Here is a 20,990-nt window from a genome sequence, read left to right on the forward strand (position 1 = left end):
GACTTGAACATGGAAATCTAGGTTTGATTATAAGAGTCTGTGACACTGCCTGAGGTGCCACCTTTCCAATGAGTTTTTAACCAAGACCTGTGTCCACCCCATCATGTGGATGTAAATTCTCATGGAACACAGGAGCTGAAGTAGGCTGTTCAGCTTCTCAAACCTACTTTGCTGTTCCAGATATGGTCTCACTCACTGCCATATTTGTGCACTGTCCTCATGCCTCTTCATGTCATCTTGATGTTCACTATTGGAAGAATAACCGGGAACTTTCCTAGATTATATAGCCCTAGCCACTGTTTATTCCTCCGTCAATATCACTAAAATTGATTATCTGGTCATTGTCATACTGCTGTTTGTGGGAATTTGCTTGCACAAGTTAGCTGTCATGCCTTCTGCATTGTACAAATATTAAATTCTCACCCTGAGATTGTATAAGACATCCAGTAAAGGATAAACAGAAAATTTCAGTCCTCATTCAAATTTCCAAATTCATAGCTATAAACTCCATCCCTCTCTCCCTGGGAACAATCCTGAGATTAAGCTGGTTTTTCTGCAACTTGGGGTCACACTTGGTCCCAAATTGAACTTACAATCTAATTTGTCCCATCAATATGACCTCTAACATTATCCAACTTCATCCCTGTCTCAGCTCATCACTTGCTAAAACATTTGTTTATGCCTTTGTGACCTTTAGACTTGACTATTCCAACTCGATCCTTACGTTTCTCTTACATTCTGCCTTTCCTACATTGTTTCTCCTTTAATTCTTCCCCATTTCTCACCCCAATCACTTCAATGCTTGCTGACTGACTTTGGCTCCTATTCAGGTAAGATCTGGATAATAAAATTTACATCCTTGTTTTTAATTCTCTCCATGGCCTTGCCACATCTGTTGTCTGTAATGCCTCCAGCCCACAGCCTTCAGATATTCCCATGTCTCTTGCTGGACCTTTTGGATGCTCAATTTATAAACTTGCCAATGAACTAAGTAGCATCCTGAAATGAAATTACTACCATTTCTGACCATACTTGTGGTCGCCTAGTCTACAATCTCTGAAATAGCCTTTATACACATCTTTGCAATTCCTCTGTCCTTTAAAACCCTTTTTAAACATACCTCTCTGACCAAACATTTGGTCACATGGCCTGCCTATCTCCTCCTGTGGCTCAGTCTCTTACTTTTGTTTTACAGTGGTCCTGTGAAGTGCCTTGGTGCACTTTTGTATATTAGAAGTGCAGATCACATTGTTGTGAAAAATCACAATAATTTGTACTTTTTTGGCAGATGTGTACGTGTGTGGTGGATATAATGGTGAGGTAATACTTGGGGACCTCTGGAAGCTCAATTTACAGACTTTCCAATGGACACGGTTGCCTGCGGAAATGCCAGAGCCTGCTTACTTTCACTGTGCAGCTGTAACCCCGGTGAGTAGCTTAGAGTAATGTCTTTCCGTGCTGGTTTATTTGTAAACTACAATCAGCCACTGCTGAACCCAAGGCTGTCTTTGTCCAATAGCCCTCCCTGTTAGCACTGGGCAGGAATTGCAGATGTTCAGAGAAGACTGTGAATCTTCCCTGTTGAATTTACCAATAATTGAGGTTCATTAATTCTGGCCCTGGCCTTGTACAAGAAAAATACAAGAGAATGCTCTGTCTTTCACCTAATATCTGTTTGTTATTGCTTCTCATTTTAGCCACCTACCGATAGACAGCAGAAAACAGTAATGGTGAGATCCAGTCGTTTGACTCTATTTTAATTTGATGCTTAGGACTGTTACCTTGGCATAAACCCTGTCTGTACAACTTTCCAAATTAAAAGGCATTTACCAGAGTTATTACATTTCTCCCAGAACGTTGAGATCCACTTGGAGAAGTTTCTTTTCCTTCTGTGCAGTTGCACAAAAGTGTGTAACCATTAGCCCTGCACCTACATCTAGGTAATTTTAATAAAAATGTTAAATCAAAATAGTTCCAAGACTGATCCCTGAAGTGCCTCATTAGGTCAGTGATCAAATGTACTATCCTTCCTTGAAACTTAAGGCTTCTTACACACTCTCCCTAAATAATGTCAGGCATTCTATAAAATAATCCCAACATGTCTGTTCTTCCTCTGGTCGACTTCAAATACCATTGGTGGTAGTTTACTTCCTTTGCAAAGTGCAAAATGTTCTCTCCCAATGCAATTTACTTTGGGGATCTTGAAGGGTAGTAGTGGTTGGGATTTAACTTTTTTTAGATCATTCAAACAGGTACTGAATGATAACTGCACTGAAATGCTAGATTTGGCTATGCACACTGTCCCTGCAGTGGCTCGTTTGGAGTCAGACAATGGCAAACTGAAGGTCCTTACTATGTATGTTTTACAGGCTGGCTGCATGTACGTGCATGGTGGAGTGGTCAACATCCATGAGAATAAACGGACTGATTCCCTCTACAAAATCTGGCTGGTAGTGCCCAGCCTCTTTGAACTTTGTTGGGAGAGGCTGCTGAAGAGTCTCCCACACTTAACGCAGTTCTCCACCACACAACTACTCAATCTTGGACTTACACAAGGACTTGTGGAGAGGTTGAAGTGACTGCCAGAGTGAAGAAGGTAGAGAGAGACAAACAGATGTGGATTCTGCAATATGGATGATGGGCAGTGTCGGAGGAAACTGCTGGGAAGAATACTCCCCAAGGCCTTATCTGCCATAAGTGTTAGATGTCTCAGCTACTTTTTATTTTAGAAGACCTCCTGTCACTTGCTTGCATTGTGATGTGGACTGACCCCCCTCTCCCACCACCTTTTCACAAAGGCAAGTGGAGCCTACTTTGTAATTTTTTTTTTAAAACTTGTGCCCTGACACTGGAACAGTTCCAGTTTGGAATTGCAGGTCAGCCTGCCTCTAAAGGAGAGAGTCTGTTTCAGACTGTCTCATCAATTCCAACACCTTCATGTCTCAGCAGTTTTTAAAAGTCCCATTTAGTTCAATAAAGTGTCATTTTTTCCCCTCCCACAAACCAACTTCCATGAGTGAGGTTTTAGAACTGATGATCTCACATGAAACAGCCCTTTTTAAAATTTTCTTTCAAATTTGACAGACCTGCAGTGCATGTCCAATATTTTGTTTCAATTTCAGATGTGAAACACTCTTTTCCTTTATTTTCTTTTAGTATCTGTTTTGCCATCCCACCCCACTTAAATCTTTGTATCAAGAGCCAAAAACAAGCAAGCGGTTGCCTTAATATCATTTTAATCACCAAGTACTTTTCACACATGCAGTGAGTCCATCCAGATTGTGTTTGAGCCATGCTGATTTGGATTCAACTTGTTTTTTTATAAAGCTATAATTATAAGGAAAAAACATTTCACGTTGCATTCATCTTACTGCCATGCCTTATAGAACCTCCATCCCTCCCACAGGCTCTTTCTAACCTGTCAGTAATTAATGGGGGGGTGGTGGTGGTGGTTGTGGTTGTGGTTAGGGTCAGTTGAACATTGATAAATTATCCTTTGTGGATGTTTAGACAAAAGAGATTGAGTGGAAAATAACTGGCTATTCCAAACATTATGGGCAATCACTTTTCCCTCAGATTCCTAATTTTCTGCAAGGGGGAAAGAATCTCAGACACTTTATGCAGCTGCAATAATGAACTGCAGTGGTGATAGGTTGCCAACCTGGTAGGTTTCTACAGTACCCTTTCCATAATTTGTTACCCTAGCCCACAAAAAAAACCTGCTAAAAGACGACATTCAACCAATAGCCCATTACTCATGGGGAATGGAGACATTTGAATTGTAATTCTGGGGTTGGGGTTTGGATACAGAAACCTGATCCTATCCCAGCGAGTTGAGAAATCCTGCTTTCTAGCCCACCATGATGATGAAGGTGCATCCTACTCAAGCCACCTTATCCTCTACTTGCTCAGGTAAATTGTCTCATTTCCCTTTACTCACTTCCTCGAGTGTCATCTAACTCTAAGTCAGTGTACTTTTCAACCCCATTGAGCCATAACTCAATATGAAATTATCAATGTTTTGGGAATCTGTTCACTTCCAATTTGGCCTGGCTGTTACTGTCTTTTGGCAACTAATTAACCTTTCTCTGGATAAGCCCAGGATCAGATGCAATTAGTCTTTAAAGTTCAACTCTTGAAACCAATTATTTGAATTAATTTGCCCAGTGGCTACAGTAACAGCAGCAATGTAGAGCATAGCAATTATGTTTTGAGTAATCAGGTTGGTTAAGATTGAAAGTTGCTAATTTTACAAGCTGCAATGAAAAGTATATTTAAAATAATGAGGTGATCACTATGTAGTATACACTAAGAACCAGCACCATGCAAACCCATTCAACTTCTATCATGGCAAGTAATGTATGCCGAGACTTTAGTAAATATGGTGTTCTTTGAGTAACTGTGATAAGGATTTGACCTGGTTCTTGTTTTAAAAAGTCAATTTATCAGAGGCCTGTTTTCATGAATCTGAAGTTTCACTCAAGGCACCCAATGTAAGTGAAGTACTGAAAGAAAAAAGGTGGTCAGTCCTTGTATTCTCCATCTTTCTCACCACCACCACTACTTTGTCCAGGTTTGACTTTTAAAATCACTGCAAGATTTTCTTTCTCCCCACATCTTTTGTTAAGTTAATAAAAGCATGGATAAATCTGAATTGTTCATCAAGTTTATGACCAAAGTGCTTAGTATGTACAATCAAGCTAGCAGTATCTATGCAGACTGGTTTCTGGTGGTATAGTGTCCAGACATTTCAGCAATATAGGCAGAAGTAGTAACATTTCCTTTTGATGTACCCATCCAAATATCTTAATTTTAACAGGACCTGCATCTACCACTTCTGCTGGAAGTTCGTTCTATATATGAAGTACCCTGTGTGAATTTGTACCTCAGGTCCCTTTTAAATCTCTCTCCTCTCACCTTATGCCCGGTAACTATGAACACCCCTACCCTAGGGAAAAGACCTTCACTATTCACCTAATCTGTGCCCCTCCATGATTTTCTAAAGGTCATCCCTCAACTTCCTCGACTCCAGGGAAGTCCCACTGTATCCAGACTCCATGTAACTTAAGTCTTCTCAGCAATAATAATAATAATAACCACAACCATATAATGACCATAGTGCTCCAAAAGTGGCCTCACCAAACAGTGGGAGATAGAGGGTATGAGTATTCACCTTAAACTTCACTTATAAAAAAGGTAGAAAATGAAAACTAAGACAATAGATGCAAGAACTATTTAAATGGTTTAGGATCAATGTACCAAATTGTTTTGAGTAATAAATAAATCTGACTACAGGCTTCAGTATTTTTAAGCAAGAAAATTGAATTGTTTTAAAGTTTTTGAATTGTTGAAATATGGAGTTATTGGGCATTACAGGGTTCCTAAATCAGACATTAACTATGGTCATCCTTCTGACAAGCCTAGACTCACTTTACTGGAGATCATCCTCAATCAAAAAGCATAATCAGACTGGAGATTTGAAAAATCAGATCAGCTCCACTTATTGTGAACTTTAAGGAAGGAATGAAAATTGGGTGAAAAAGTGATTGGTGAACTTTTTGTCTGATAATTCTTTAACTTATTGGAGGCTTAAAAATAGGTTAACCTACAACTGGAATCTCTGCATTCCTCCAATTCTGCCTTCCCACTTTATCCCATCCTTTGGCAGCCCCCCCAGCCTCGACTAAAAATGGACTGTGCTAATTAAAAGTTGACTACCCACCTGTAATGATATAGTGGTACAGGTTGTGGAAATCACTTACAACTATTCAGACTGACATTTCCTTCTCCCCCCCATCCTAATTTGTCTGAAGCCAATCGTCCCATTTAATTTCTTCAGGAGAATTGAATTTTAATTGTTCAGTCCAGCCTATTCCAAAAAGCGTTCCACAAGTTATGTCCTTTCATAAAAAAGGAAATTGAAAGAAATCCATGCTTAACCCTATCCAATTACAATGATTGATGTTCATAAAACATCCCCCTCATGAGTTTAAAGGAACTCAAATCATTGGAGGCTACTTTTCCAAATTAGAGATCCAATGATAACTGTTCTTCGAAATATTTCTTGCATCCTTTCTACAGCCACGAGAGCTCAAACATGACAGTATTTTACTGAAGGTTACCCAAGCTCTTGCATAAGGGTAAATGGCTCATCATTTTTCCATTATTATACATTGCTTTAGTGTTAGAAAAATGATACATTAACTCAAGTCTTTCCTTAGTCCAACTTCTTGTAAACAAAATGTTCAAGGTTTGATCTGCACTTCATACAAACATTACTTAACCTTGCTACTAATTCATCAGCTATTGTTTCAACACATTACTTTGGGTCCAAATACAAACTTGTAGATCATTTCCCTGAATATTGTCTGTTTTATCCTTAACTATTTGAGGGGGGAACATTTCAAATCTGGAGTACACAATTCCAATGATTTGCAGCTTTAAGTAATTTCTCCTCATCCAAGTCCTAAACCATCAACTCATTATGTGGAAATCACATTGAGGTTTTCTCCTCTTCCTCTCCCCACTACTCAAACAAAAAAGGCATGGTGCAAATCTAACTACATGGCCAGATCTGCAACAGCACTGGGTAACATTAAAGCATGATCCTTAGCAAGTTCTTCCAGGCTGGTGTCTGTACCAACCCAAGGGCAATATGAATCAAGTTACAGGACTTGGTTACCAGGACAGCTACCAAGCTATTGAAAATTCTTTAGCACTAAAATCAAGGTGCAGGATTTAAAGGGAGATACAAATTTTATTTTAAACAATTGACTTTATAAATACATTAGTTCTTAGTGCCTCCAACATTGTACACCTCGTAAGCTAGTAAGTCACAGCTTCAAGTATTTTTAACCAGAGTTGGTAGTACAAGTTCAGTCCTTCCAAAACATAAATCATATTTTAGATCAAAATCAGCCACAGCTGTTAAAATAGAATCACACTGTAATCTTCAGACAGACAGGGAAATTGTTCTTGTAATATACAAGTCAGCAATGTTTCAGAGAGAGGATTGGCTTACAGAATCTCTTCCAAAAAGAAATTTTTAAAGCGAGGAAACAAGCTCTATCCTTCCCCCAAATACAGAACGTGAAAACAAGGGGACACACTGGAGAAAAGAACAGTGGGTCTTCAAACAGTGTTAAGTTGTGTCTGTCAGCTATTAACACCAGCACTGAAGCTCAATTCAAAACAGCAACAGTTCCCATTCCTGGAAGATTCCCAAGGCTTACTGGCTGCCAATAAGAATCTTGAGTTGTTCAAGCTTTTGGAAAACAAAGTTCAGCAATTCCATTTCAGCATCCACTTTGAGATGGAGCAAAGAAATACATGGACATAATGATGAGGTAGACTACCACCAATGCTGTGCCTGTGGAGACAAATCAGTGTCAAGATTTAAAAAAAATTGTAAAGTCCCAACTCAAGGTGAAAGGATACCAGTTGATACAGAATGGGAGATTATCTGCAGTCAACACCTTCACTCAGCATGAAGCATCCGTGACTAGGCAAATTAGTTGAGCTGAATGGTCAGTTTGTCCGCTGTAAATATGACAAGCTTGGTTCAGTCCCAGCATTGCTGAAGAACTCTGGCCTGAAAGAGCAAGTCCTACCTCAAAATTCATTGATTTTTTAAGTACTCAATTGGATATTGATTGAAAGGGAGACATGGTGGTAGTGTCACTAGATAAATTATTCCTGAACACCAGGCTATAGTTCTGGACAAAGATCAATTTAAATCTCAACTTGGCAGATAGTGTAATTTGAACTGAATAAAAGCTGGCCTGATGGAAAGTATGTAACCAGTGTCAAATGGTGGTAATTCCACAGACATTAATGTGCTTTAGGGAAGGAAAATCTGTCCTTACCTGCTCTGGCCTACATGCAACTTCAGACCCAAAGCTATGTGGTTGACTTTGGACTGCCTGCTCAGCCATTAAGAATGGGTGATTAATGCTGGCCCAACAAATTCAGTTTAGCTTAAAGAGTGCAGTGATTCTAACCTGGGATCCCACAGGCCAGGGCAACGGGGTCAACTCAATATTTTCAAATCCATAAACTTCCAGTTAGGTAACTATTGTTAAATATGGCACAGGTTGAACAGTGAAGTTCTGTTCCAAAAACAGGTTTTGGCTCAAGTGCAGAACATCTGAAAGTACTAGTGACATTTTAGTTGTTCTGTTGCCTCTGGTCAAACTGTCAACTGAGACACATGAAAGTGTGCTCATTAAGATCAACAATCTGCAAAACCTTCCTCCAATAACTTTGGGGCAGGTAATGATTTTTTAAAAACGAGGGTGTGAATGCATCACAACTCCATATCCAAGTTGATTTCTATTGTGGAATGCAGAATGTCAAGATAACTTCTGATGCCAGAAGTTATTCAGAATAGGCAACTGCAGAGCTTATTGTTCAAGCCTAGTTATTAATCTTTGCAAACAACCAAAAAGCAGAAACTACCATTCATTGGAAGTATTAGTCCCACTCCATAAATTAGAGCACTGTCTAGGCTGACAGTTAAGTGCATTATTAACACATGTTCTTCAGTTGGACTAGGACTTAATCTGCCCTCAGGTCAATGCGAGAGATCCACCATTGCCATGTTGAAGATCAGGGGGAAAAAAAAAAGGTCTTTGTTCTTCAACAAGTATTAACCAAGGTATGCACAGTGGCATCTTACTACACATAATTGGCTGGCACAAAATATTTAAATGGTACGCAAAATGTTTGAGGTTCTGAAAAGTAGTATTGTTTAGAAATAAAAGTCATTCCAAACGGTCAAAAAAGACTTGTATACTTGCGCATCAATAGGACAGACAGCACATCTCAATCAGGCTGCAAATAAACATGTGCACACAGTCTTTTGTTCTATACCAGAACACCACAAGACAAAGTAAATGCAAAGACTATTATTGATCAAACATCTAATTGCAGTATTTGGAAAGACATGCAAGTTGATTCAGCTAAATACCCTTGCTCCCATTATGCAAATTGTATACTTCACAGATTCAGCAAGATAATCATATGTTTTAACTCCTCTACAGGTCAAGAAAGAGAACCTACCCTGGAAATAGTCACACTTGCCATCCATAAAGATATAATTCATCAAGATGACACTGAATATTGATGCCCAAAGATGGAGATCACTGAAGAGCAAATTAAATCCTACAGGCTAGACAAAAGATAATTGTGTCAATATATGGGCTGTTAAGATTGGTACAACTTGGTACAATTTTAAAAGAAAACAGTCTTTTAAATACATTCTTGTAACTGAATGAAAGATTCACTCTCCCACTTTCCACCTCAACCTAAAACGCTAAACTCCCTCAGATTAAAAGTCTCACTCAGCTTTGAAAATAATACAAATTTATTTTGAGGAATTTTGTAAAAATTAGGGATGTTGCATTTAAGTTTCAGATTCCCTACAAGAACATCCTCTCAGTATCTAGGAGAAAGTGAGGTCTGCAGACGCTGGAGATCAAAGCTGAAACTTTATTGCTGGAACAGCACAGCAGGTCAGGCAGCATCTAGGGAACAGAAGATTCGACGTTTCGGGCACATGCCCTTCTTCAGGAAGGGCATGTGCCCGAAACATCGAATCTTCTGTTCCCTAGATGCTGCCTGACCTGCTGTGCTGTTCCAGCAATAAAGTTTCAGCTCCTCTCAGTATCTACCCTATCAACAGTCAAATCTATTTCAATAGGACAACCTCTCATCTCCAATGAACACAAGCCCAAAATGCTCAAACTCTGCTCCCTTATAAAACAACCCCTTCCTCCCAATAGGTCAGTCTAGTGAATATTCTCCAAACTGCATCCAATAAGTGTATATTCTCTTCCCCACCCCCCCAAGAAAGGAGAACAATAAGACTGTATACAATATTCTTGGTGTGGTCTCAGTGTCCTATAGTTTTAGGAAGATTTTCCTTTCAAATCACACTCCTGCAATATAGGTGAACATTCAATTTGCCTTCCCAATTACTTGCTACAACTGCATGCTTCCTGTAATATATGCAATTTATCAAACATTTCCCTTTCACAAATCCATAACATCTCTGTCCAATTGCATTCAGATTTCTAAACTTACTGCTCCTATCACCATTTTAATGTGCCAAATGACAAAATAGTATTTTCCCTAATGACAGACTTTAGACTAACTAGCTTACAGCTTCCTGCTTTGTTTTCACTGAGTAATGTTACATTCAGAGTTTCCCAAACCTACTGGAATGTTTCCAGAATTTGGGGTAAGTTTTGAAAAGGTTACAACTCATGCATCCAAGATTCTAGGATAGATGCCATTAAGTCAAGCTGTCAAGACAGTTTTTTTTCCTCTCTCTCTGCTCCTTCCTCCAATTTTAAACATTAACTTGCAATGCTTCAATTCAGGAGGTAATTCTAGTGTTGGACCACATGCTGTCACTCAGCAATATCATCCCTGTATCAAATCCCCTCCAAATTCAATCCTACTCTTTCCTATCCCACATCCCTTCTCAAATCTAATAGCTCCTATCCATAATATTACCAATCATCCAGTATACAAGTTCTTGCACAGCCTTGTTCTTTGTTCCCTTCCTTTAGTTCTACATACTTCCACCGAATCTGGTTTTTTCTCCCATCTCCATTCCTATATACTATGCTTGGGGAGTTAAATACTTACATAAATGACTGAGAAAAGTACCAAGATTGGGATTTGCAGCATACACACTTGCACAGCGATGGAACTCCCAACTTCCAGGCTGAGGAAACAGATCAAGATGGATGAACCCAAATTGTTCAAACTGGGTTTTACAGCATTACATCAGGTCATCACTCCCCCTCCAAGAAACTTGCTTCCAACAGCATTGTTCTCTTTGCAAGATCATCCAGGGTTTTCATTAAATGATCAAGATAACTTTTTTTTTTAAAAAGTAACTGGCTACAAATTAGTTTTAATTTGATGTCAAGTGTTATATTGGACTATATATTAAATGCTGCTTATGACAACAGACTGGATAATAAGCATGGCAGCACTGTGGCTCAGTGATTAGCACTGCTATCTCACATCACCAGGGACCCTCAGGTGACTGTGCAGTTCCTAAGTGCTCCAATTTCCTCCCATTATCCAAAGATGTGCAGGTTAGGTGGATTCAGCATGCTAAAAAAATGTAGTGTCCACAGACATGTTGATTAAGTGGATTAGCCATGGAAAATGAAGGTTTTCAGGGATGTGCTTCACAGAATCAGTATGGACTCGACTGGCTGAATGGCCTGCTTCCACACTGTGGGGTTTCTGTGATTCTGTGATTGAAGTGACAGATTAGAAGCTGGTTAGTCTTCACTGGATTGTAATAATTGGTCAAAAATGATTTGCAATAATCTTATACTTTGCAGAAGCTGCATATTGAATGGAAGCCCGTTCTCAGATTTAGAACAAAAAAAAATTTACAGCCCAGGAACAGGCCCTTCGACCCTCCAAGCCTAAGCCAATTCAAATCCACTGTCTAAACCGGTCACCCAATTCCTAAGCATCTGTATCTCTGCTCCCCACCTCCTCATGCATCTGTCCAGACAGATCTTAAATGAACCTACCTTGTCTGCCTCTACCACCTCTGCTGACAACATGTTCGGCTTTTGCCCGAAACGTCGATTTCGAAGCTCCTTGGATGCTGCCTGAACTGCTGTGCTCTTCCAGCACCACTAATCCAGAATCAGGTTTCCAGCATCTGCAGTCATTGTTTTTACCAACATGTTCCAGGCACCTACCACCCTCTGTAGGGTACCGTGTACCCCCCTTAAAAGCTTTTCACCCCTCACCTTGAAAGTGTGACCTCATTATTGAATCCTTCACCCTGGGAAATAGCTTATCTCTATCTACCATATCTATACCCTTTATGGCTTTGTAGACCTCAAATCAGGTCCACCCTCAATCTCCTTTTTTCTAATGAAAACAATCCTAACCTATTCAGCCTCTTTTCATAGCTAGCACCTTCCATACCAGGTAATATCCTTGTAAACCTTCTCTGCACCCTCTCCAAAATGTCCACATCCTTTTGGTAATGTGGCGATCAGAACTGTAGACAGTATTCTAAATGCGGCTGAACTAATGTCTTGTACAATTTTAACATGACCTATCAGCTTTTATACTCAATACCCCGTCCGATAAAGGCAAGCATACCATATGCCTTCTTGACCACTCTATCCATCCATGCAGCAACTTTCAGGGTACAATGGACCTGAACTCCCAGATCTCTCTGCTCATCAACTTTTCCTCAAGGCTCTTGCGTTTACTGTACAATTCGCTCGAGAATTAGACTTCCCAAAATGCATCACCTCACATTTACCTGGATTGAACTCCACCTGCCATTTGTCCACCGAACTCTCCAGTCTATATTTTCCTGTATTCTTTGACAGTCCCCGAGGTTTTCTGCTACTCCACCAATCTTAGAGTCATCTGCAAACTTGCTGATCAGACCAACAGTGCCATCTTCCAGATCATTTGCGTGTATTACAAACACTAATCCCTGTGGAACACCACTGGTCACCTTTCTCCATTTCGAGAAACTCCCTTCAAGTACTTCTGTCTCCTGTTGCTCAATCAGTTCTTTATCCACCTAGCTAGAACACCCTGCGCATCACGTAACTTCACTTTCTCCATTGGTTTACCATGGGGAACCTTATCAAATGCCTTACTAAAGTCCATGTATATGACATCTACAGCCCTTCCTTCACCTATCAACTTGGTCACTTTCTCAAAAGAACTCTATTAAGTTTGTAGGCCAGTTAGAAGTTAAAGTGACCTTACCATTAATCAGGAATCACTTTGTCCTGCTAGTTTCGTAAGCTGGGAGTACAGATCAGAGCAAGAAAAACTAAATTTCTGTTCCCCAATGCCCTAAAACCCATTTCCATCACATCTCAGCATTTGGCAAAGAGGCTAGACCTCAAGTCAAAGATAAGATTGGTATAACATACCTGAGGCTGATGTTGTTCTGCAGAGCAAACTGGATTCCATTTACTATCTCAGGAAGTTCAGGGACCATCGCTAAGACTGTTACACCAAGGAAGTACTGTTTTTAAATTTTTTTTAAAAAGTGATAATTAGAACGAAACAAAAAAGTTGCATGTTAATTTCAACATGTTCCTCCCAAAAACATTGCAAGAAAACATTTGAAGATAACTCCAAAACTCGCTTTCCATCATTGTGCAGATTCTACCCAGTTCTATTTAACTTGGAGGAACAGAGGATTTTTTCCTTAAAATTTCAATGCAGTCATAGTTTAATCTATTTTGCCACTCCGAGAAGGAATCCAACATCTTAGCCGGTTCCAAATTCAGGCACGTCCTCACTGAACTTTCCCCCAATCTAATAATCCTTTTACTAGTACTCTTTCACTAAACGGTGAAAGCAGATTCAATACCAACTTTCATGGAGGGAATTAAATGAAACGTGAAAGATTTGTATACAACGAAAGAGGAGAATGTGACTGAAAGACTAAGTTAGATACCTGACAAGTGTGATGGGCCAGTCAAACAACAGCCCTTTTATTAAATAATGCACACTTAAGAGTCAGATGTACAGCATGGAAACAGACCATTCAGTCCAATCCGTCCATGTTGACCGGTATCCCAACCCAATCTAGTCCTACCTGCAGCACTTGGCCTATATCCCTCCAAACTCTTCCTATTCATATACCCACCCAGATGCCTTTTAAATATTGCAATTGTACCAGCCACCACCATTTCCTCTGGCAGCTCATTCCATACACGTACCACCCTGTGCATGAAAAGGTTGCCCCTTATGTCTCTTTTATATATCTTTCCCTTCTCACTCTAAACCTATGCATTCTAGCTCTGGAATCCACCACCCAGGGAAGAGACTCAATTTATCCTATCCATACCCCTCATTATTTTATAAATCTCTGTAAAAGGTCACCCCTCAGTCTCTGACGCTCCAGGGAAAACAGCCCCAGCCTATTTAATCTCTCCCTGTAGCTCAAATCCTCCAACCCTGGCAACATCCTTGTAAATCTTCTCTGAACCCTTTCAAGTTTCACAACATCTTTCAATAGGAAGGAGACCAGAATTGCACACAACATTCCAACAGTAGCCTAATCAATGTCCTGTACAGCTCCATCATGACCTCCCAACTCCTGTACTCAATACTCTGACCAATAAAGTAAAGCATATCAAACACCTCCTTCACGATCCCATCTACCTGTGACTCCACTTTCAAGGAGCTATGAACCTGCACTCCAAGATCTTTGTTCAACAACACTCTCCAGGATGTTCCCATTAAGTATATAAGTCCTGCTAAGATTTGCTTTCCCAAAATGCAACATCTCACATGCAACACTCCATCTGCCACGTCTCAGCCCATTGGCCCATCTGATCAAGATCCTGTTGTAATCGGAGGTAACCTTCGCTGTCCACACCTCCAATTTTGGTGTCATCTGTAAACTTAGTAACTATACCTCTTATGCTCACATCCAAATCATTTGTATAAAAGAAGTGGACCCAGCACTGATCCTTATGGCACTCTACTGGTCACAGGCCTCCAGTCTGAAAAATAACCCTCCACCACCCTCTGTCTACCTTGAGCCAGTTCTGTATCCAAATGGCTAGTTCTCCCTGTATTCTGTGAAATCTAACTTTGCTAACCAGTATCCCATGGGGAACTTTGTTAAACGCCTTACTGAAGGCCACATAGATCACATCTACTGCTCTGCCCTCATCAATCCTGAGTTTTTTGAAGTAGTAACAATCAAGTTTGAGACACATTATTTCCCCCACACAGTCATGCTGACTATCCCTAATGAGTCCTTGCATTTTCCAAATACATGTACATCCCATCCCCCAATTTTCCCCACTGCTGACATCAGGCTCACTGGGTCTATAGTTCCCTGGTTTGTCCTTACCACCTTTCTTAAACAGTGGCACTATGTTTGCCAACCTCCAGTCTTCCAGCATCTCACCTGTGACTATCGATGACACAAATATTGCAAGAGCCCCTGCAATCACTTCCCTAGCTTCCCACAGAGTTCTAGGGTAACACCTGATCAGAAGTGTGTATACTTCAATGCAAGAAGTATACGAAATAAGGTTGGTGAACTTGCAGGGTGGGTTGGTACCTGGGACTTCGATGTTGTGGCTATTACGGAGACATGGGTAGAACAGGATTGGCTGTTGCAGGTTCCAGGGTTTAAATGTTTTAGTAGGGTCAGAGGTGGGGGTAAAAGAGGGGGAGGTGTGGCATTGCTTGTCAAAGATCGTATTACAGCAGTGGAAAGGACGATGGATGAAGACTCGCCATCTAAGGTAGCTTGGCTGAGGTTAGGAATAGGAAAGGTGAGGTCACCCTGTTAGGAGTTTTCTACGGGCCTCCTAATAGTCCTAGAAACGTAGAAGGAAGGATTGCGAAGATGATTCAGGAGAAGAGTGAAAGTAATAGGGTGGTTGTTATGGGGGACTTTAGCTTTTCCAGTCAATATCTGGAAAGTTATAGCTCGAGTTCGTTAGATGGGTCGGTGTTTGTCCAATGTGTGCAGAAGGGTTTCCTGACACAATATGTAGATAGGCCAACAAGAGGTGAGGCCATACTGGATTTGGTTCTGGGTAACGAACCAGGCCAGGTGTTAGAATTAGAGGTGGGTGAGCACTTTGGGGACAGTGACCACAATTCGGTGACTTTTACTCTAGTGATGGAGAGGGATAAGTGTGCACTGCAGGGCAAGAGTTATAGCTGGGGGCAGGGAAATGATGATGCGGTGAGGCATGACTTAGGATGCGTGGCTTGGAAAAGTAGGCTTCAAGGCAAGGGCGTAATTGATATGTGGAGCTTGTTCAAGGAGCAACTATTGAGTGTCCTTGATAAGTATGTACCTGTCAGGCAGGGAGGAAAGGGTCGTGTGAGGGAGCCGTGGTTTAAGAAGGAATTGGAATCCCTTGTTAAATGGAAGAGGGCGGCCTATGTAAAGATGAGGCGTGAAGGTTCAATTGGGGCGATTGAGAGTTAAGGTAGCCAGGAAGGACCTGAAGAGAGAGCTAAGAGCAGCAAGGAGGGGACATGAAAGGTCCTTAGTTGGTAGGATTAGGGAAAACCCTAAGGCTTTCTATAGGTATGTCAGGAATAAAAGAATGACTAGGGTAGGAATAGGTCCAGTCAAGGATAGTAGTGGGAAGTTGCGCGTGGAGGCTGAAGAGATTGGGGAGACACTGAATGAATACTTTTCGTCAGTATTCACTCAGGAACAGGACATTGTTGCTGATGTGAATACTGAGTCACAATTAAGTAGAATGAATGGCTTTGAGGTATGTAGGGAAGAGGTGTTGGAAATTCTGGAAAGGGTGAAAATAGATAAGTCCCCTGGGCCTGATGGCACTTATCCTAGGATTCTCTGGGAAGCAAGGGAGGAGATTGCAGAGCCATTGGCCTTGATTTTTATGTCCTCCGTTACTAGGAGAGTAGGGATAACCCTAGTAACTATAGGCCGGTGAGTCTCACTTCTGTTGTGGGCAAAGTCTTAGAGAGAATTGTAAGGGATAGGATTGATGAACATCTGGATAGGAATAATGTGATCAAGGATAGTCAGCATGGTTTTGTGAAGGGCAGGTCGTGCCTCACAAACCTTATTGAATTCTTTGAGAAGGTGACTAAGGAGATGGAGGAGGGAAAAGCGATAGATGTGGTGTAAATGGATTTTAGTAAGGCGTTGGATAAGGCTCCCCATGGTAGGCTACTTCAAAAAATATGGAGGTATGGCATTGAGGTTTGGATTAGGAATTGGCTGGCTGGAAGAAGAGAGGTAGTTGATGGTAAAGGTTCATCTTGGAGTGCCGTTACTAGCGGTGTTCCGCAAGGATCTGTTTTGGGACCATTGCTGTTTGTCATTTTTATAAATGACCTGGAGGAGGGGCGAGAAGGTTGGGTGAGCAAGTTTGCGGATGATACGAAAGTCTGAGGAGTTGTTGACAGTGAGGAAGGATGTGGCAGGTTACAGCGGGATATAGATAAGCTGCAGAACTGGGCAGAAAGGTGGCAAATGGAGTTCAATGTAGCTAAGTGTGAGGTGATTCACTTTGGTAAGGGTAACAAAAAGATGGGGTACTGGGCTAATGGTCGGATACTTGGTAGTGTGGATGAGCAGAGGGACCTTGGTGTCCATGTACACGGATCTTTGAAAGTTGCCACCCAGGTAAATAGTGCGGTGAAGAAGGCATATGGCGTACTGGCTTTTATTGGTAGAGGAATTGAATTCCGGAGTCCTGAGATCATGTTGCAGTTGTATATGACTCTGGTGCAGCCGCATCTGGAATATTGCGTGCAGCTTTGGTCGCCATACAATAGGAAGGATGTGGAGGCACTGGAACGGGTGCAGAGGAGGTTTACCAGGTAGGAAGATCGTATAAGGAAAGGCTGAGGCACTTGGGGCTGTTTTCATTGGAGAAAAGAAGGTTTAGGGGTGACTTGATAGAGGAGAACAAGATGATTAGGGGTTTAGATAGGGTTGACCGTGAGAACCTTTTTCCATGTATGGAGTCAGCTATTACGAGGGGGCATAGCTTTAAATTAAGGGGTGGTCGGTATAGGACAGATGTTAGGGGTAGATTCTTCACTCAGCGAGTCGTAAGTTCATGGAATGCCCTGCCAGTAGCAGTGGTGGACTCTCCCTCTTTATGGGCATTGGATAGGCATATGGAGGATGCTAGTGTAGGTTAGGTGGGCTTGGATCGGCGCAACATCGAGGGCCAAAGGGCCTGTACTGCGCTGTATTCTTCTATGTTCTATGTCCTGGGGAGTTATCCACTTTTATGCATCAAGACATCCAGCACCACCTCCTTTGTAAGATGGACATTTTTCAAAATGTCACGATCTATTTCTCTATATTCTAGATCTTCCATGTCCTTTTCCACAGTAAATACGGATGCAAAATACTCATTTAGTATCCCCCCCATCTCCTGTGGCCCCATACAAGGGCCACCTTGCTGGTCTTTGAGGGGTTCTATTCTCTGCCTACTTACCCTTTTGTCCTCAATGTATTTAAAAATCCTTTTGGATTCTCCTTAACTATTTGCCAAAGCTATGTTCCTGTTTTGCCCTATTGATTTCCCTCTTCAGTATACTCCTACTGCCTTTATACTCTAAAGGATACTCTCTCTATTCTGTCTATGTCTGACATATGCTTCCTTGTTTTTCTTAACCATACCCTCAATTTCTTTTGTCATCCAGCATTCCCTATACCTACCAGCCTTTTTCTCCCTGATAGATAGAGTCCAGAGAAAGTATTTCCTCATTTCTGAAGGCTTTCCATTTTCCAGCTGTCCCTTTACTTGCGAACATCTGCCCCCAATCAGCTTTCGAAAGTTCTTGCTTAATATAGTCAAAATTAGCCTTCCTCCAATTTAGAACTTCAACTTTTAGATCCGGTCTATCCTTTTCCATCACGGTTTTAAAACGAATAGAATTATGGTCGCTGGCCCCAAAGTGCTCTCCCACTGACACCTCAGTCACCTGTCCTGCTTTATTTCCCAAGAGTAGGTCAAGTTTTGCACCTTCTGTAGTAGGTACATCCACATACTGAATCAGAAAATTTTCTTGTACACACTTAAATTCCTCTCCATCTTTGGCTGTTCCAACCCATATTTGGAAAGTTAAAATTCCATATTATATTCTTCCAGATAACATCTCCCTACAAATTTGTTTCCCAATTTCCTCTGACTATTAGGGGGTCCATAGTACAATCTCAATAAAGTGATCATCCCTTTCTTCTCAGTTCCACCCAAATAACTTGCTTGGACGTATTTCTGGGAATATCCTCCCTCAGTACAGCTGTAATGCTATCCCTTATCAAAAAGGCCACTCCCCCTCCTCTGCCCTTCCTGTAGCATTTGTATCCTGGAACATTAAGCTGGCAATCCTGTCCATCCCTGAGCAGTGTTCCTGTAATTGCTATGATATCCCAGTCCCATGTTCCTCACCATGCCTGGAGTTCATCTACCTTCCCTGTTAGGCCCCTTGCATTGAAAGAAGTGCAGTTTAATTGATCATTCCTACCTTGTTTTCTGCTTTGACCCTGCCTGCCCTGTGTTTGACTCACCTCTGTTCTCAGCTGTACCAGTCTCAGATTGATCTCTTTCCTCACTATCTCCCTGGGTCCCAACCCCCCACCTTACTAGTTTAAACCCTCCCCAGCAGCTCTCGAAGTTTTCCTGCCAGTATATTAGTCCCCTTCCAATTTAGGTGCAAATCAGTCCTTCTTGTACTGGTTACTTCTGCCCCCCCCAAAAAAAAAAGATTCCAAAGATCCAGAAGTGTGAATCCTTCTCCAGCTCCTCAGTTGGATGCATGACTGCTCTATCCTCCTATTCCTTCCCTCAACCACCTCATAGCGCTGGGAGTAATACAGATATTACTGCTTTTGAGGGCCTCCTTTTTAACTTCCTGCCTAACCCTAATCTCCCTTCAGAATCTCAACCTTTTCCCTATGTCGTTGGTTCCAATGTGTACAAATACCTCCTGCAGGACCCTCTCCCCTCTTGAGAGCATTCTGTACACACAGACATCCTTGATCCTGGCACCAGGGAAGCAAAACACCATTCTGATTTTTCGCTGCTGGCTACAGAAATGTCTGTCTGTACCTTGGACTAGATAATCCCCTAACACAAAATCGATCTCTTGGAACTCAATGTACCCCTCATTGCAATAGAGCCAGTCTCAATACCAGAAACTTGGTTGTTTGTGCTACGTTCCCCTGAGAATTCATCACCCCCACATATTTTCCAAAAACAGCATACTTGTTTGAAATGGGGATAGCCACATGAACCAGAAGACAATGCAAACGTATTGTTTGCATCAGGTAAACTTTGTATAGCAGCAACAGAGCCAACCTGGGGCTTCCTGTTGCATATAGCTAAACTTGCCCTCACCTCGTCCCATCAACAATATCCATAAAAGTGAAAAAAGAATTAATAGTGCTATCTACGCATTGAAAAGAACATGGAGACAGCAATGCACAGTGACTTACTGTTGAGATTGCAGAGTTAGACAGCAATGGGTTAATGTGCTCAGACACCAATTCTGCACAGGCAGACATGAAAACAGTAGCTACAATGAGCAGTACCACAGCTCTCCATCGTGACCAGTGAATGACAACATTGTGGCTGTGTCCTGAAACTGAAGAGACATTAAAATTTAGTCAACAACTGAAAACATCCATTGTTATCCAATTCATCTCACTTGCTTCAATACAATCAATAAACCGGTTTCTGCACAATGGACCCCTTCTGTCCATTCTATGACAACAAGAAGAGTCAAACTCAATAGATATCTAGATAAATACAGAAAAACCATGTGAAGTGCACTTAACACAAGTTAGACCATAGAACAAAGCTCTTTGAGGTGGACAAGGAGACATTTAACAATCATTCCTCTTGCAAATACCAAGATGACGTTCAACAGTTATAGGGGTTCTTGGAGTTCTACTGGAAACCACACTGCACCATTGGGACAAACTGTAAACAAGATTGCTCAAGTCTGCTAATGAATATCAGGAGTTATAATGGAATCCTTAATTTCAGTTCAATGGTACCTGCCACATTAACTCTCAACTGGTTTAAGAGCAGGTTTGAGCGGGAGGGAAGCCAAGATGGCCCAGGAATCAGCTTTTGTTGGAAATCTCTAGATTGGGAAAAGACGCTTTGGCTCTGAATTATCAGTGTCAGGAAATGGTTTCTGCAGTGAGAGAATGGAACAGTATACAAACAGGATAGGTTAGCGCCTAAATACAGCAGTCAGTATTGTCACTAAATTACAGCAAATGTGACTGCACTAGAGAGAACACAGAATGAGGGCCTGGCTTGGACTTGAGAATTCTATTGGTATAGAAATATTGGACAAGGTGGATTTTTTTGAGAACAGATGCTACCAAAGGGAAACCTAATTAACTGTATAAACTGAGTCTAGATAAGATGTTTCAATCTGCTCTATTGCCCTTGGTTAAGGAGGTTCATAATCTAGGG

The 20,990-nt window shown here is 41.3% G+C and overlaps 2 protein-coding genes across 7 annotated transcripts in view; one reads left to right on the top strand and one right to left on the bottom strand.

The window, feature by feature from the left end:
* The window catches only part of klhdc10 (kelch domain containing 10), a 41,941-nt gene extending 32,491 nt beyond the window's left edge, over positions 1-9,450 (top strand). For 2 of the 3 annotated variants that reach the window (XM_043714001.2, XM_043714002.2), the window contains 2 exons: positions 1,289-1,428; positions 2,370-4,654. In XM_043714001.2, coding sequence (XP_043569936.1) covers positions 1,289-1,428; positions 2,370-2,579 — 350 coding nt within the window. In that variant the 3' untranslated portion in view covers positions 2,580-4,654. Of the gene's footprint in view, positions 1-1,288; positions 1,429-2,369; positions 4,655-9,041 lie in introns of those variants that run through there. The other variant, XR_015761077.1, reaches the window with a different exon arrangement.
* The window catches only part of cax1 (cation/H+ exchanger protein 1), a 64,783-nt gene continuing 50,525 nt past the window's right edge, over positions 6,733-20,990 (bottom strand). For all 4 annotated transcript variants that reach the window (XM_087999418.1, XM_087999417.1, XM_043713996.2 and 1 more), the window contains 5 exons: positions 19,997-20,145; positions 12,948-13,042; positions 10,654-10,732; positions 9,061-9,169; positions 6,733-7,369 (listed from right to left, as the gene is read on the bottom strand). In XM_087999418.1, coding sequence (XP_087855544.1) covers positions 7,296-7,369; positions 9,061-9,169; positions 10,654-10,732; positions 12,948-13,042; positions 19,997-20,145 — 506 coding nt within the window. In that variant the 3' untranslated portion in view covers positions 6,733-7,295. The remainder of the gene's footprint in view (positions 7,370-9,060; positions 9,170-10,653; positions 10,733-12,947; positions 13,043-19,996; positions 20,146-20,990) is intronic.

Source organism: Chiloscyllium plagiosum, unplaced genomic scaffold, assembly GCF_037043375.1.
Source record: "Chiloscyllium plagiosum isolate Xiang-an unplaced genomic scaffold, Cpla_swu_hap1 HiC_scaffold_23, whole genome shotgun sequence".
NCBI lineage: Eukaryota > Metazoa > Chordata > Chondrichthyes > Orectolobiformes > Hemiscylliidae > Chiloscyllium > Chiloscyllium plagiosum.